The 13773-nt window shown below is 36.2% G+C and overlaps 1 protein-coding gene across 1 annotated transcript; it reads left to right on the forward strand.

Moving 5' to 3' along the window:
• The first annotated feature begins 971 nt into the window (after positions 1–971).
• On the forward strand, positions 972–2808 carry LOC127083785 (aspartic proteinase PCS1). Its single transcript, XM_051024116.1, has one exon. The coding sequence runs from the start codon at positions 975–977 to the stop codon at positions 2505–2507; it is 1533 nt and encodes a 510-aa protein (XP_050880073.1). The 5' UTR covers positions 972–974; the 3' UTR covers positions 2508–2808.
• Positions 2809–13773: the final 10965 nt, after the last annotated feature.

Below are 13773 nucleotides of genomic sequence, written 5' to 3' on the forward strand. Positions count from 1 at the left end.
GCTTCGGTCCAGAGACGAGTTATTGGTTCAGAAGAGGGGACTTGTAACGAGTCTGATGGTGACAGACTTTGGTCCAGTGACGAGTTTCTGGTTCAGAAGTGGAGACCATTGATGAGTGTGGGACTTTAGTTCAATGACGAGTTCCAGGTTTATAAGTGAGGATTTCAAATGAATTTTAATTCAGAAATGAAGCGAATTCAGAGAGTAACTATCGGTAGGTGGATAAATCAGTAACATAACTTTGATATTCAAAACTTGATACCACATATATTGATTGCACTGCATACATAACTACACTTATGAATGATAATTGTTGTGAGTGTTTTTATGTTTGATGATTGAGTAAATTATACTTGTATTTGATTAAAGTACAAATATAAAACAATTTATAATTAAATACACTTAAATAAAATTGAATTAAACAAAAATTGAGTTAAACAATCGTTTTAATGTAAAATTTATATTTGTATTCATAACCTTAAAAAAATTATAACTTTCAACTAATATAAATTTTTAAATCAAAATCAATTTACTAGAAGTTAATGAACCTGATAAAATCAATTTTAGACATTTAAAATCAAATCTAAATACTTAAATACTTCAAATCAAAGGTTATTTTAAATCTAAATGCTTCAAAGGTGTAACTAAAGATAGACTTCACAATTTCCCCATACAATATCACTATCATCCATTATATACTCTTATAAAACTATTTTAAAACTATTTTATATATATATATATATATATATATATATATATATATATATATATATATATATATATATATATATATATATATATATATATATTATAAAGAAGGGAGATGTGGAGAAGAAGACACAATCATTCGACACATGGCCATTCACATAAATGAAACACAAAATCATTAACTAAGTCACACCTTCCAAATTTAATTGGTTACGATCACAAGATGTATAGAGAGATCTAAGTTTATGTTTTTGCCAAAGAATAATATGATCCACCCCACCCCAACCGAACAAAACGCGTCTTCTTTTGGCCTTTCTCTGTTCCTCTCTTTTCTTTCCGCCCCATTTCCACTTGTTTCTCACTTCCTACTACTACTATTCACCTTTTTCATCTATATAAATACAACACAACATAACACAACACAACCAAAACCTCAACCCTTCAAAAACACACTCTTTCCCATGGCCTTGTTATTGTCGCAACATTCTAACATGTTTCTCTTTCTCTTCTTTTTTCTCATCTTCTCCTCCATTAATCCCTCTCTTCAAACAAACTCACTCTCCATTTTTTTCCCTTTAACATCACTCTCTCTCCCCACAAACACTGCCTCAAAAATGCTCTACACATCTCAACTATTCTCATCTTCAAAACGCAACAACAACAACACACAAATCAAAGCCCCTTCTTATAACTACAAATTCTCTTTCAAATACTCCATGGCTCTCATCGTTAACCTCCCCATTGGAACACCACCGCAGGTTCAACCAATGGTGTTGGACACAGGTAGCCAACTCTCATGGATTCAGTGTCACAAAAAAGCACCTCCAACGGCGTCGTTTGATCCTTCTCTCTCTTCCACTTTCTCTAACCTCCCTTGTACTCATCCTCTCTGTAAACCACGAATTCCCGATTTTACCCTCCCAACTTCTTGTGACCAGAACCGTCTCTGCCATTACTCCTACTTTTACGCAGACGGCACTTACGCTGAGGGTAATCTCGCCAGAGAAAAATTCACATTCTCTCGTTCCGTTTCTACCCCTCCTCTCATCCTCGGTTGCGCTACAGAATCTACTGATCCCAGGGGTATTTTAGGAATGAACCTCGGACGGTTATCCTTCGCTCACCAATCGAGAATTACAAAATTCTCCTACTGTGTTCCCACTCGTCAAACCCGGCCCGGATTCTCTCCATCCGGATCTTTCTACATCGGTTACAACCCGAATTCAAAATTGTTCAAGTATATCAAAATGTCGATTTTTCCCGAACGTCAACGCATGCCGAACCTCGATCCTCTAGCCTACACCATCCCGTTGCAAGGAATAAGCATCGGTGGGAAAAAACTAAGCATATCACCGGCGGTTTTCCGTGCGGACGCTGGTGGGTCAGGTCAAACCATGATTGACTCCGGATCCGAGTTCACTTATTTAGTTGGGGAAGCTTATGATAAAGTGCGGGCAGATGTAGTTAGAGCTGTGGGGTCCAGAATGAAAAAAGACTACGTGTACGGCGGAGTAGCTGACATGTGTTTCGATAGTAAAAATGCAGTTGAGATCGCACGGTTGATAGGTGAGATGGTATTTGAATTTGAAAGAGGCGTGGAGGTTGTGATTCCAAAGGAGAGAGTACTTGCTGACGTGGGTGGTGGGGTCCACTGTGTTGGGATTGGAAGCTCCGATAAATTAGGTGCAGCAAGTAACATTATTGGGAATTTTCATCAGCAAAATCTATGGGTAGAATTTGATCTAGTGAATCGTAGAGTGGGTTTCGGTAGAGCTGATTGTAGCAGATTGGGGAAGTAATTGTTATGTACGTGCATGTGTATGGTGGTTGAGTAGGGTTGAGTTTTCGTACGAAGGAAAGAAAAATATCTAATGTTGTGTGGTCAGTGATCATCGGTGCGATGATGAGATCTAACGGTTGGTGATGGCAACATGAGTCAAAGCATATTTATAAGTAATTAACCATGTAAACTAATGTGAATGAGAATTATGTATATATACGAGGATTAGAGAAAATATATATCGCAATATTATATTATATATATGATATTGAACCATTGTTTTTTATTAAATATATAATGTGAATCTCTTTTCGTATTTATATGATGCATTAAGAAGATGGAATTGGTAAAAAGTGAGAACTGAAAAGGGAAAGGAAAAGAAGTTACGTCACAATCAGATTGGTAGAATAGTAATTGGATCCAGCTGGGAGGACATAGAAATGTGGAGCAGACAGATATCACTATCATTTCCAGGGTTTTGTGGGATTAGCTCATCTCTCGAGAAAGTTGGATCCCAACCCTAATGCTATGCATATGATATGCCATATGACACACGTGTTTGGATTGGCAATTTGGCATGCTGTAGAAGGTTCTTCTTTTGAACTAGTATGCCCATTTCGGTAGAAGGAAAGGATGTTGATAATAATTTACAGCTAGACTACAGCTAAAGAAAATGAGTAAAGCAAATCAGCTTTATCATTTTTATCATTTCATTAACAGATTGGTGTTATTACTAGTACTAGTATTAAAAATCACTGACGCCTTTCTTGAAAAAAACGAATATTGGATTATTTTAAGAGAATTCAAACGGTAAGCTAGATTTTGAAAAATTGAACACGAGTGAAAAAGTTAATGATTTTTTGGATTAATGGTGTTTTTGTCCATGTAACATGGGACCAATCTAACTCTAGTCCCTTGTACAAAAACAAACCTTTTTTTTTCATTTTTACTTGTCCTTTGGAACATTTACCTATCTCCGATAAAAAAAATCAATAATGAAAAAAAAAATTCCTTCTTCTCCCGTAAACTATACCACGGTTTAATATTTTTTTTCTCTTTATAATACCAAGTTCTTTCTAATGCCAAACATTATTCCATGAATGGTAAATTATTTAACTAATGAGAAGATTAGTAAGTTAATTTTCATGGTGAGAAGGTGAATGACATGTATTAGAAGTTTTGACTTAAGACAATGGTAAGTGATAATTCTCTCTAAATTATTTTATAAATCAAAATGAAACACGAGTGAATAGTGACGTGTTTCGATTCAGATCTATAGAGAAATATGAGTGAACGGTGAGGCGTTGTGTGATTGATTTAGTTTCTTGAATTCGTGTTGAATTTCTGATCGAAATCGTGACAGAATCACATTTCTTGATTCAGCGGGATTGGGAAACACTAGTGTTTGGTAAGATCTGCGTGATTTGCACAAGGTTGAAGATGAGCGGAAATGGTAATTTGAGTACTAAGCTTCCAGCGTTCGATGGTAAAATCTGGAACCGGTGGATGATTCAGATGCGTGTGTTGTTTTGCGCTCAGGATGTTATTAATCTCGTCAACGACAATTACGTTCCGGTTGCACTTCTAGAAAATGCAACGAATGCGTAGAGGAATGCTCAATGTGATCTTAGGAAGAAGGATCAGAAGACGTTGTTCTACATCCATCAGTGTATGAATGTGAACATGTTTAAGAAAATCGTTGATTCAACAACGACAAAGGTTGTGTGGGACACACTGGTACGGTGCTACAACGGTGATGCATCAGTGAAGAATGTGAAGCTTAAGTCTCTACGTAAGCAGTATGAGAATCTCAACACGAAGAATAATGAGAAGGTACATGACTACATCTCCAGAGTGATTCTGATCACAAATGAGATAAAATCGTGTGGAGAAACTCTCTCTGATGAAAGGGTCATTGAGAATGTACTTAGATCCCTTACTCCGCAGTTTGATTACATTGTGGTAGCAATTGAACATTCTAAGGATCTTAGCACCATGAGAATTGAAGAGCTGTAAAGTAGTCTAGAGGCACAAAAGTTGCGTCTGACTGAGAGAAACTCTAAAATGGAGGTAGAACAACAGACTCTGAAAACAACTTCTAGTAAGAAATATCAGAAGCAGTCTTGGTCAGAAGTCAATAAGAGATCATATGGTGTTCAGAAGTGAGAAACCTCAACTTCTAAAAGGCAGAAGATTGCTCAGAAGTGCTACTGTTGTAAGAAGTTTGACCACTTTGCTGCCGATTGTTGGTCAAACAAGGAAAGGAAGTTAGAAGAAGTAAATGTAGCCAGAGGAGATTCTGATGATGAATTTGTGCTATTTATGACTTTTGAATCTGTTTATACGTATTTGGTAGATTGGTGGTATATGAACACTAGCTGCTCAAAGCACCTCACTAGAAATAAGAAATGGATGGTTGATTTTGACTCTAGAAAAAGGACAAATATCAGATGTGTAAATCATAAATACCTCAATGTTGAAGTATGAGAAATGTCAGAGTAGTTCTAAAAATGGTAAAATAACATTGATTCAGAATGTGTGGTATGTTCCTGGCATGAAAAACAATCTGATGAGTGTAGTTGATAAAGAATTTTCAGTTACCAAGAAGGGCAACCTTTTGAAGTTGTAAGAGTGTAATCAGAAGTTGATTATGAAGTCAAAACAGGGGAAGAATAGGACATTCAAAGTGAATGTTAAAACTACAGACTCTGAATGCCTTAGTGCAACAAGTGTTGTGAAGGAAAGTGAGTCGTGGCACAAAATGTTTGGTCATCTGAACTTCAGAAGCTTAGGGCATTTGAATTCAAAGAAGTTGGTACATGGAATTCCTGAAATTAAGAAGCCAGAGAAGTCATGCAATGTGCGCATGAGAGGGAAGCAACCAAGACTACCTTTTGCACATGAAATGCCTTAAAGAGCAAAGCATTCTCTAGGTCTGGTGCATTCTATGTGTGTGGACCATTTTTTAGTATCTTCACTTGGAAGGAATAAATACTTTATGTCATTTGTTGATGAGTTCACAAGAATGACATGGGTATCCCTTATAAAGTTCAAACACGAGGTGTTTGCTGAATTTAAGAAATTCAGAATCAAGCCTGAAAATCAGAATGGTCAGAAGTTAAAAATTCTCAGAATTGATGGTAGAGGTGAGTATAACTCTACATAATTCAGAAAGTTTTGTGAGGAGAATGGAATTGAGCATGAGGTGACTGCTCCATACACTTCTCAACACAATAGTCTTGCTCAAAGAAGAAATTGAACTTTGCTTGATATGACAAGGAGCATGCTGAAGGAGAAAAAGTTGTCTCATATCTTATGGGGAAACGTTATTGCCACTATAACATATGTGCTCAACGGGTGTCCAACCAAGAAGTTGAAGGAAATTGTTCCTTTAGAGAAGTGGACTGGAGATAAGAAAAGTGTGGGCCATATGAAGTTGTTTGGTTTTGTTTGTTACAAACATGTTCCAGATGCTAAGAGAAGAAAGTTTGATGACATAAGCACATTTATGTTGCTTGTAGGGTACCACAATACAGGTGCTTATAAGCTCTATTGTCATGTCACTAACAAGGTTGAATTCAGCAGAGATGTCATTGTGAAAGAATCAGAAGCGTGGGATTGGAGTAAATCTCAATCCAACTCTGGTGTAGTGCCATTTCCGAAGATACTTCAGAATATGATGGTTCTGAAGATGAGTCAAAATCAGAAGATGATTCTGAAGGTGACTTTGAAGGTGAATCTGATTTTGATCCAGATTCTGATGGTGATTCAGACTCTGGTGGAGATCCATACTCTTGAATATTCTAGATTCTGAAGGTGGTCATGCCTCTGAAGGTGGTACTTCTGGGGTTCAAGCATCTTATATTGTTCCAACGTTCGAAGACAATTTTGAACAAGTTTATAGACCATAAAGAATCAGAAACATTCCAAGAAGGTTTGCAGAGTTTGACATGTTGCAAGATACTGAAGTATACTTTGAAAGAGAAGTAATTTAAGGTGTCATGTTAGTAGACTCTGAACCAGTTAGTGTTGAAGAAGCACTCAAGAAGGAAGTATGGCTAAAGGTCATGAAAGAAGAACTTAAGGCTATATAAAGAAACAAGACTTGAGAATTGACTGAGCTTCCAAAGAATAAGAAACCCATCAGCGTCAGATGGGTTTTCAAGGAGAAATTGACGCCAGCTAAATCAATAGGCAAACACAAAGCAAGGTTAGTGGCAAGAGGTTTTCTACAGAAACCTGGGTTAGACTATTTTGAGGTGTTTGCTCCTGTAGGGAGACATGAGACAATTAGATTGGCGATTACGATAACTGCTAACAGGAATTGGCCTCTAATGCATTTGGATGTGAAATCTTCATTTCTGGACGGTTCATTGCAAGAAGAGGTATACATGTCACAACCTCCTAGATTTATGAAAAAGAATCAGGAAGGGATGATGTATATGTTACATAAAGCATTGCATGGATTGAAACAAGCTCCTAGAGCTTGGAATCTGAAAAATGATTCATTTTTCAAGCTTCAAGGATTTAGAAAGTGTGAGATGGAGTATGGTGTATATGTTCAACATACTTCTGAAGGCAATATGATTCTAATATGTTTGTATGTTGATGAGATATTGCTAATAGGAAGTTGTGAACATGAGATAATTAAGTTCAAAAAGGTGTTGATGAATGAGTTTGAGATAACTGATCTAGGAAATATGACATATTTTCTAGGGATGAAGATTGTGTACTATGAGAAGGGTATCATTTTGCATCAGCTGAAGTATGAACTTGATCTTCTGAAGAAATTTGAGCTGCTAAATTGTATAATTGCGGTAGAAACAAATCACAAATTGGATTCTGATCATGAAGATGATGATCTAGATGCTACAACTTTCAAGCGGTTGGTTAGATCTCTGAGGTATTTGTATAATACCAGACCTAATATTTGTTGTGTAGTTGGAATGGTTAGTAGTTTCATGAGTAAACCAAAGTGATCTCATTACCAAGTTGTTGTCAAGATTCTGAGGTATATTAAAGGGACTCTGAAGTATGGAGTTTTATTCCCTTCTGGAGAAAAGACTAATTCATAGTTGATGTGTTACTTAGATTCTGATTAGTGTGGACACAGAGTTGATAGAATAAGTACTTCTAGATATTTGTTTAAGTACCTGGGAAGTCCTATTTCTTGGTGTTCCAAGAAGCAACCAGTTTTTGCTTTGTCAACCCGTGAAGTTGTATACATTGGAGGTGATGTAGTTGCATGTCAAGCTGTTCTGCTTCTGAATTTACTGCAGGATCTGAAGATCAAAGTAAACAAGCCTCTAAAGTTGATGATTAATAACAAGTCTACAACCAATATTGCCAAGAACCCAATGCCGCATGGGAGAAGCAGGCATATTGAGACTAAGTATCATTTTCTGAGAAGTCAAGTTCATAATGGAGTGTTAGAAGTTATGCACTGTAGTACTTAGAAGCAGCTGGTGGATGTTCTGATGAAAGCGATCAAGACTGGTCAATTTCTCCACTTGAGGGATTGAATTGGTGTTGTTAGTTTTGATTAGCTGAATATGAATTAAGGGATGGTTTTAGAAATAATTCATATTCAGGAGTAGTATTAGTTTCGTTAAGCTTAACCTAGCTAGTGTAGGTTAGCATTGTTGCCTACGTGGCATTATTTTTTGTATATATAAAAAATTGTAGTTGTCAATAGTATATAAAGTAGAGTAGTGTAGTACTGAGTGTGTGCATTATGTATAGTGTGTGTGCAACCATTTTGTTGTAACCATTTTATAAGAGTGGTGGAAGTTAGTTATTCTCTCTTCTCTCTCTTCTTCCATCTTCACCTTCTTCACCTTGTGCACTAACACTCCTCATATTTTTACTTTCATTCTCTCACTTAAGTTTAGATTTTAGATTGGAGGAAGCTAGAGAAAGGGAGTGTGGCAGATGAGAGAGGGAAAAAGGGGAGGCTGAATCAAGTTCCCATTTCATGTGAGGATTTGGAGTTGATTGGAAAGAGAATTCAATATTGTTTCCTTAGAGTGAGAGTTTGATCAAGATTACATAAACTATTCTTCATAAATTCCATCATCATGTTCATTCTCTCATCATAATCTTCAAGAGAGCCCAAGATCATGAACAAAGTGAGAAGCTAAAATCATCACCATCTTTTCTTGCGTGTTAAGATTTTCTTGAATTCTTGAAGAAGCACCACCAATCAAGTCATGATCATCATCAATTTCAAGTTTCTCTAAACTAAGGTGGGGTTCATAGTTAGTCTTAGCCTTTATGGGTTTAGATTCATAGTTATTGCATGTTGGGTTTATGATTTTTATTCTTGATTCTATGTGTTATTGTGTGAATTTCATGAAACTTGTGATCACCATGAATGGTTGACATGCATGAAGCCTCTTGGTATGATATGAGTATGTGAGCATGTTTTCAAAATTCCTTGATGATTGATCCTTGTTGGTGAATGAAACATAATGCTCAAAATTGTGTTTGTGATGATAATGAATGGTATGATTATGATGATGTATGTTTGATTATTGACTTGTTTTAACATGTTATCAATATTAGGGTTTGATTGTATGTGTTCGCCTTGGAATTGGATTGAGAAAAACATGAGAAACATGTGAAGGTCTCAAATCTGCACGGTTTCATTCGAGTCATAGTTAACATTAACTCGAGTCAGGCAACCTTGTGATTCAAGTCATAATTTATACCCGACTTGAGTCACACCCTTCTGGTTTGCCACTTCCTGATTTGATTTGAGTCACTGTTTGCACATGACTCGAGTCATGAAAGCAAATTGTGTTCATAGCACTATTTACGTCATATGCGTTGGAAAGATAATTAAGAGAACTATCTTATGGCGAGCAATTGATTAATGTTGGTGTTAGACAACATGCTTTAATCTAGAGGGGGTGAATAGATAACAAGTTAAAAGCATTAACAAAAAAAAAATTGGAAAATTTATGGCGAGCGAAAGCAACCCGAATCAAAACGTCTAACCGGACCGCTATCAAAAAGCTCGAATATGCATAATTACAATCAAAGTATGATAATGAAGACATATTAGATCAATAATCTATCAACCACAACCAATTAAATGCAATACTAGAAGTAGAGACTATTCCCAATGATAAAACACACAAAAATATTATTGATACAAATTATCGAACACCTTGTGTGCAATCGATTTCGTTTAGTAATTTGTATGGTTTTGTTGATCTTCAAATCCAACCACAATCTAATAGATTGTGAGCAACTCAATAAAACCTTTTTCAAATGATTTTCAAAAGGATTATCTTCGTCATTTAGAGATCCTTGACTGGAAGATGCGAATGAGTGCATGAAGCCTCTCCACAGTAGGTTTCAGTAAAGTTCAAATGACATGCCTTGTCTGTTGCGGCATGTAGAAGGCATCAAAGGGATCATCTTCGTCATATAGAGATCCTTGACTGGCAGATGCATCTGAGTGGTTTTGAGCCCCCAAATGAATTGCCACAATGTTCATACTTTAAAGGTAGAAGTCAATTAGATACAAAAGACCCCAAGTTTATCTTAAGAGAAAGAAAGTTTGATGAGTTTAAGATATTGGGATAGGATATCAAATTAATATTAATCCTTGAGTTGATACGGATCTAACTACAAAAATTGTCAGCATCAAAAGGATGACGGTAAGATCAATAACGTGCAAAGATCATCATCGACAAAAGGACGATGGGGAGATCATAACTACAAAGATCGATGACACCCAAAGGATGACGGTGAGATCAACGACAAAGCTTTCTATCACCAAAAGGATGATAGTAATACATAATAACTTGCATAGATATCAATCGGCAAAAGAACGACGGTGAGATCAAAAGTACAAAGATCGCAGGCACCAAAAGGATGGCAGTAAGATCAATAACAAAGATTTCTATCACCAAAAGGATGATAGTAAGACATAATAACTTGCAAAGATCGTCATCGACAAAAGGATAATGGTGAGATCAAAAATGAAAAGATCGTTGGTACCAAAAGGATGACGGTAAGATTAATAACAATGCTTGTTATCACCAAAAGGATGATAGTAAGACATAATAACTTGCAAAGATCGCCATCGACAAAAGGACGATGGTGAGATCAAAACTACAAAGATCTTCGGTACTGAAAGGATGATGGTAAGATCAATAGCAAAGCTTGTTATCACCAAAAGGATGATAGTAAGACATGATAACTTAAAAAGATCGCCATTGATAAAAGGATGATGGGGAGATCAAAACTGCAAAGATCGCCGACACTGAAAGGATGACAGTAAGATCAACAGCAAAGCTTTTTATCACCAAAAGGATGATAGTAAGACATAATAACTTGCATAGATCTGCATCGACAAAAAGAAGATGGTGAGATCAAAATTGCAAAGATCGTCGGCACCAAAAGGACGACGGTAAGATTAACAACAAAGCTTGTTATAACCAAAAGGATGATAGTAAGACATAATAGCTTGCATAGATTACCATCGACAAAAGGACGATGGTGAGATCAAAACTGCAAAGATCGCCGACACCGAAAGGACAATGGTAAGATCAACAACAAAGTTTGCAATCACCAAAATGATGATAGTAAGACATAATAACTTGTATAGATTGCCATCGGCAAAAGGACGATGGTGATATCAAAACTACAAAGACCACCGACACCAGAAGGATGACGATAAGATCAACAATAAAGATTGTTATCACCAAAATGATGATAGTAAGACCATCAACTTTCAAAGATCTCCATCGACAAAATGATGATGGTGAGATCATAACTGCAAAGATTGTCGACACCAAAAGGATGGTGGTAAGATCAACAATAAAGCTTGTTATCACCAAAAGGATGATAGTAAGACCATAAACTTGTAAAGATGACCATCAACAAAAGGATAATGATGAGATCATAATTGCAAATATAACCATCACCAAAAGGATGATGGTAACAGAATAATGACAAAGATCACGATCACCAAAAGGATAATAGTTAACTTATGATTTCAAAGGTTACCATTACCAAAAGGACAATGATTAATTACATTTCAAAGATCGCCATCACCACAAGGATGATGGTTAGACCAAATTTCAAAGATCGACATCACCAAAAGGATAATGGTCATCACCAAAAGGATGATGATTAGTATTAATGATTAAGGGACTGCCATCAAAAGGATGATAGTAAAAAACTTGTTAGGGAATAAGACTATCAACAAATGGTCAATAGAACAAACTTGTTGGGAAATATAGAACATTAATGGGTAAGACTTTCTTTGGGATGTCATCAACAAAAGGTTGCATAAAAGATTCATCATGTAACACCATCCTTATCAACAAAAGGTTGAAGGAAACGGCTCACTAGGGAACGCCAATGAGAAAACACATAAGGTAGGAACTCACTCAGAGAAATACCACTGACTCGGCTGAGGATAACATCCTCAACAACAAAAGGTTAAGGAAACAACTCACTGGGGACACCCAATGAGAAAACGATGCAGAGTTGGAACTCACTCGGAGAAATACCACTGACTTAACTAAGGATAACATGTTTAAGAACAAAAGATTGAAGGAAATAACTCATTGGGGAACGCTCAATGAGAATACAATGCAGGGTAGGAACTCACTCAGAGAAATACCTCTGACTCAGCTGATGATAGCATCCCCATCAACAAAAGATTGAAGGAAACAACTCATTCGAGAATGCCCAGTGAGAAAATAGTGTAGGATAGAAACTCGCTCAGAGAAATATCATTCACTTAGCTGAGGATTGACCTGGAGACTTATAATTGACCATGGATCCTGATTTGTGTTTTGTTATGCATGTTTGATTTTTGTAAGGTACTACACTTTGGATGGAAATATCATGCATGAACGGATGTATGAGATGCATGCAGGGATGCAACTGATTGATTAAAATTTGTTTTTTTATGAAACTTTCCGTTTCGGAGAGAATGCTATGCACGAAATGATGCATGACCTGTATTTAGGAATGCTGATGATTTACAGGAATTTGTTTTTGATGAAACTTCATATTTCGACGGGAATGTTATGGATGAAAGGATGCATACAATGCAAGTTAGAATGTAGATGATTGGTTGGATTTTGTTTTTGATGAAACTTCTCGCTTCGACGGAAATGTTATGCATGAAAGGATGCATGCAATGCAAGTGGGAATGCAAATGATTGATTGGATTTTTTTGTGGAATTGGTCTCCTCTTCTCCAGGGTGAGATTTTTAGGGTACCAAAGTTAGTTGACTTTGGATTTATGATGATGCCAGGGTGGAATTTTATTTCGGGAGACCAATAGAGATCGGTGAGTTGAGTGAGTCTGACTTCTCGACAATCAAAATTTGACGATGCCACGAATGGTAAGAAGACATGGATGTCCCTGGTGCCCCAAGTTTGATTCATTGATGGCAAGTTGCGCATTCTTTTCTCAGAACTTCAATTTTTATGCCTGATGAGTCATGACGGTCTGCAAATGATTTCATGAGCGCATGACGATTGTGCTTTTGTTCTACCCTAAAGCTTCTTGTCGAGATATGATTTGTGTCATATCTTAAACTTTGCCTCTTCCCAAAAAAAAGATTCATTTGCATATATGTCATCTGCATCATCACATGATGACCATGGCATTTGGTCATTAAATCTCATTAGCATGCATCAGTCAAAATCAACAGAAGAAAAAATCAACCATGTAAATGTGTTCCTTTATTCTTTTGCATTTTCAGGGTATGCATCTAATTTCAAACATATGTGGTCTCGCTATTTTTCATTATATGATTAAGAGTTCAAGACTTTTGAAGTTTTCACTTAAAATTATGAATTAAACTTCTATGAGATCACTTAGGTCTCATATATCAATTCATACAAACACATTACCCAAAGTATCATTTATGCTTTACATTGCCATTTTTCGCTTCTATTTTTTGCACAACTATGTCATGATCCTCATACTTCATATTCACTTTATGAATCATTTGTGTCATTCATTTGACATTTGTTTTATTTTATTCATTGTTATTATTTAAATGGTTCATTTACAAAACGTCATTTGAAGTGTACAACAAAGGAGAGAAAGAACATTTGACTTCAATTTCAAACATACATTATTTCCAAAATCCAAAGTTTACATAATGTTTTGTTTTACATTTAACAAAAAAAACTAACAAAGGCCAAAAGCTTCTAAGACTTAAGTTGCTTTCAAAAAATCCCATTTTACTATTCCATTGAACCAAGTCTCTAGCCATACTCCATACTCCAACCTCTTACACTTC

Source organism: Lathyrus oleraceus, chromosome 5, assembly GCF_024323335.1.
Source record: "Lathyrus oleraceus cultivar Zhongwan6 chromosome 5, CAAS_Psat_ZW6_1.0, whole genome shotgun sequence".
Lineage (NCBI taxonomy): Eukaryota > Viridiplantae > Streptophyta > Magnoliopsida > Fabales > Fabaceae > Lathyrus > Lathyrus oleraceus.

Bases quoted from the DNA above. Each gene is read 5' to 3' on its own strand.
- LOC127083785 (XM_051024116.1), top strand. From the start codon at position 975: ATGATCCACCCCACCCCAACCGAACAAAACGCGTCTTCTTTTGGCCTT.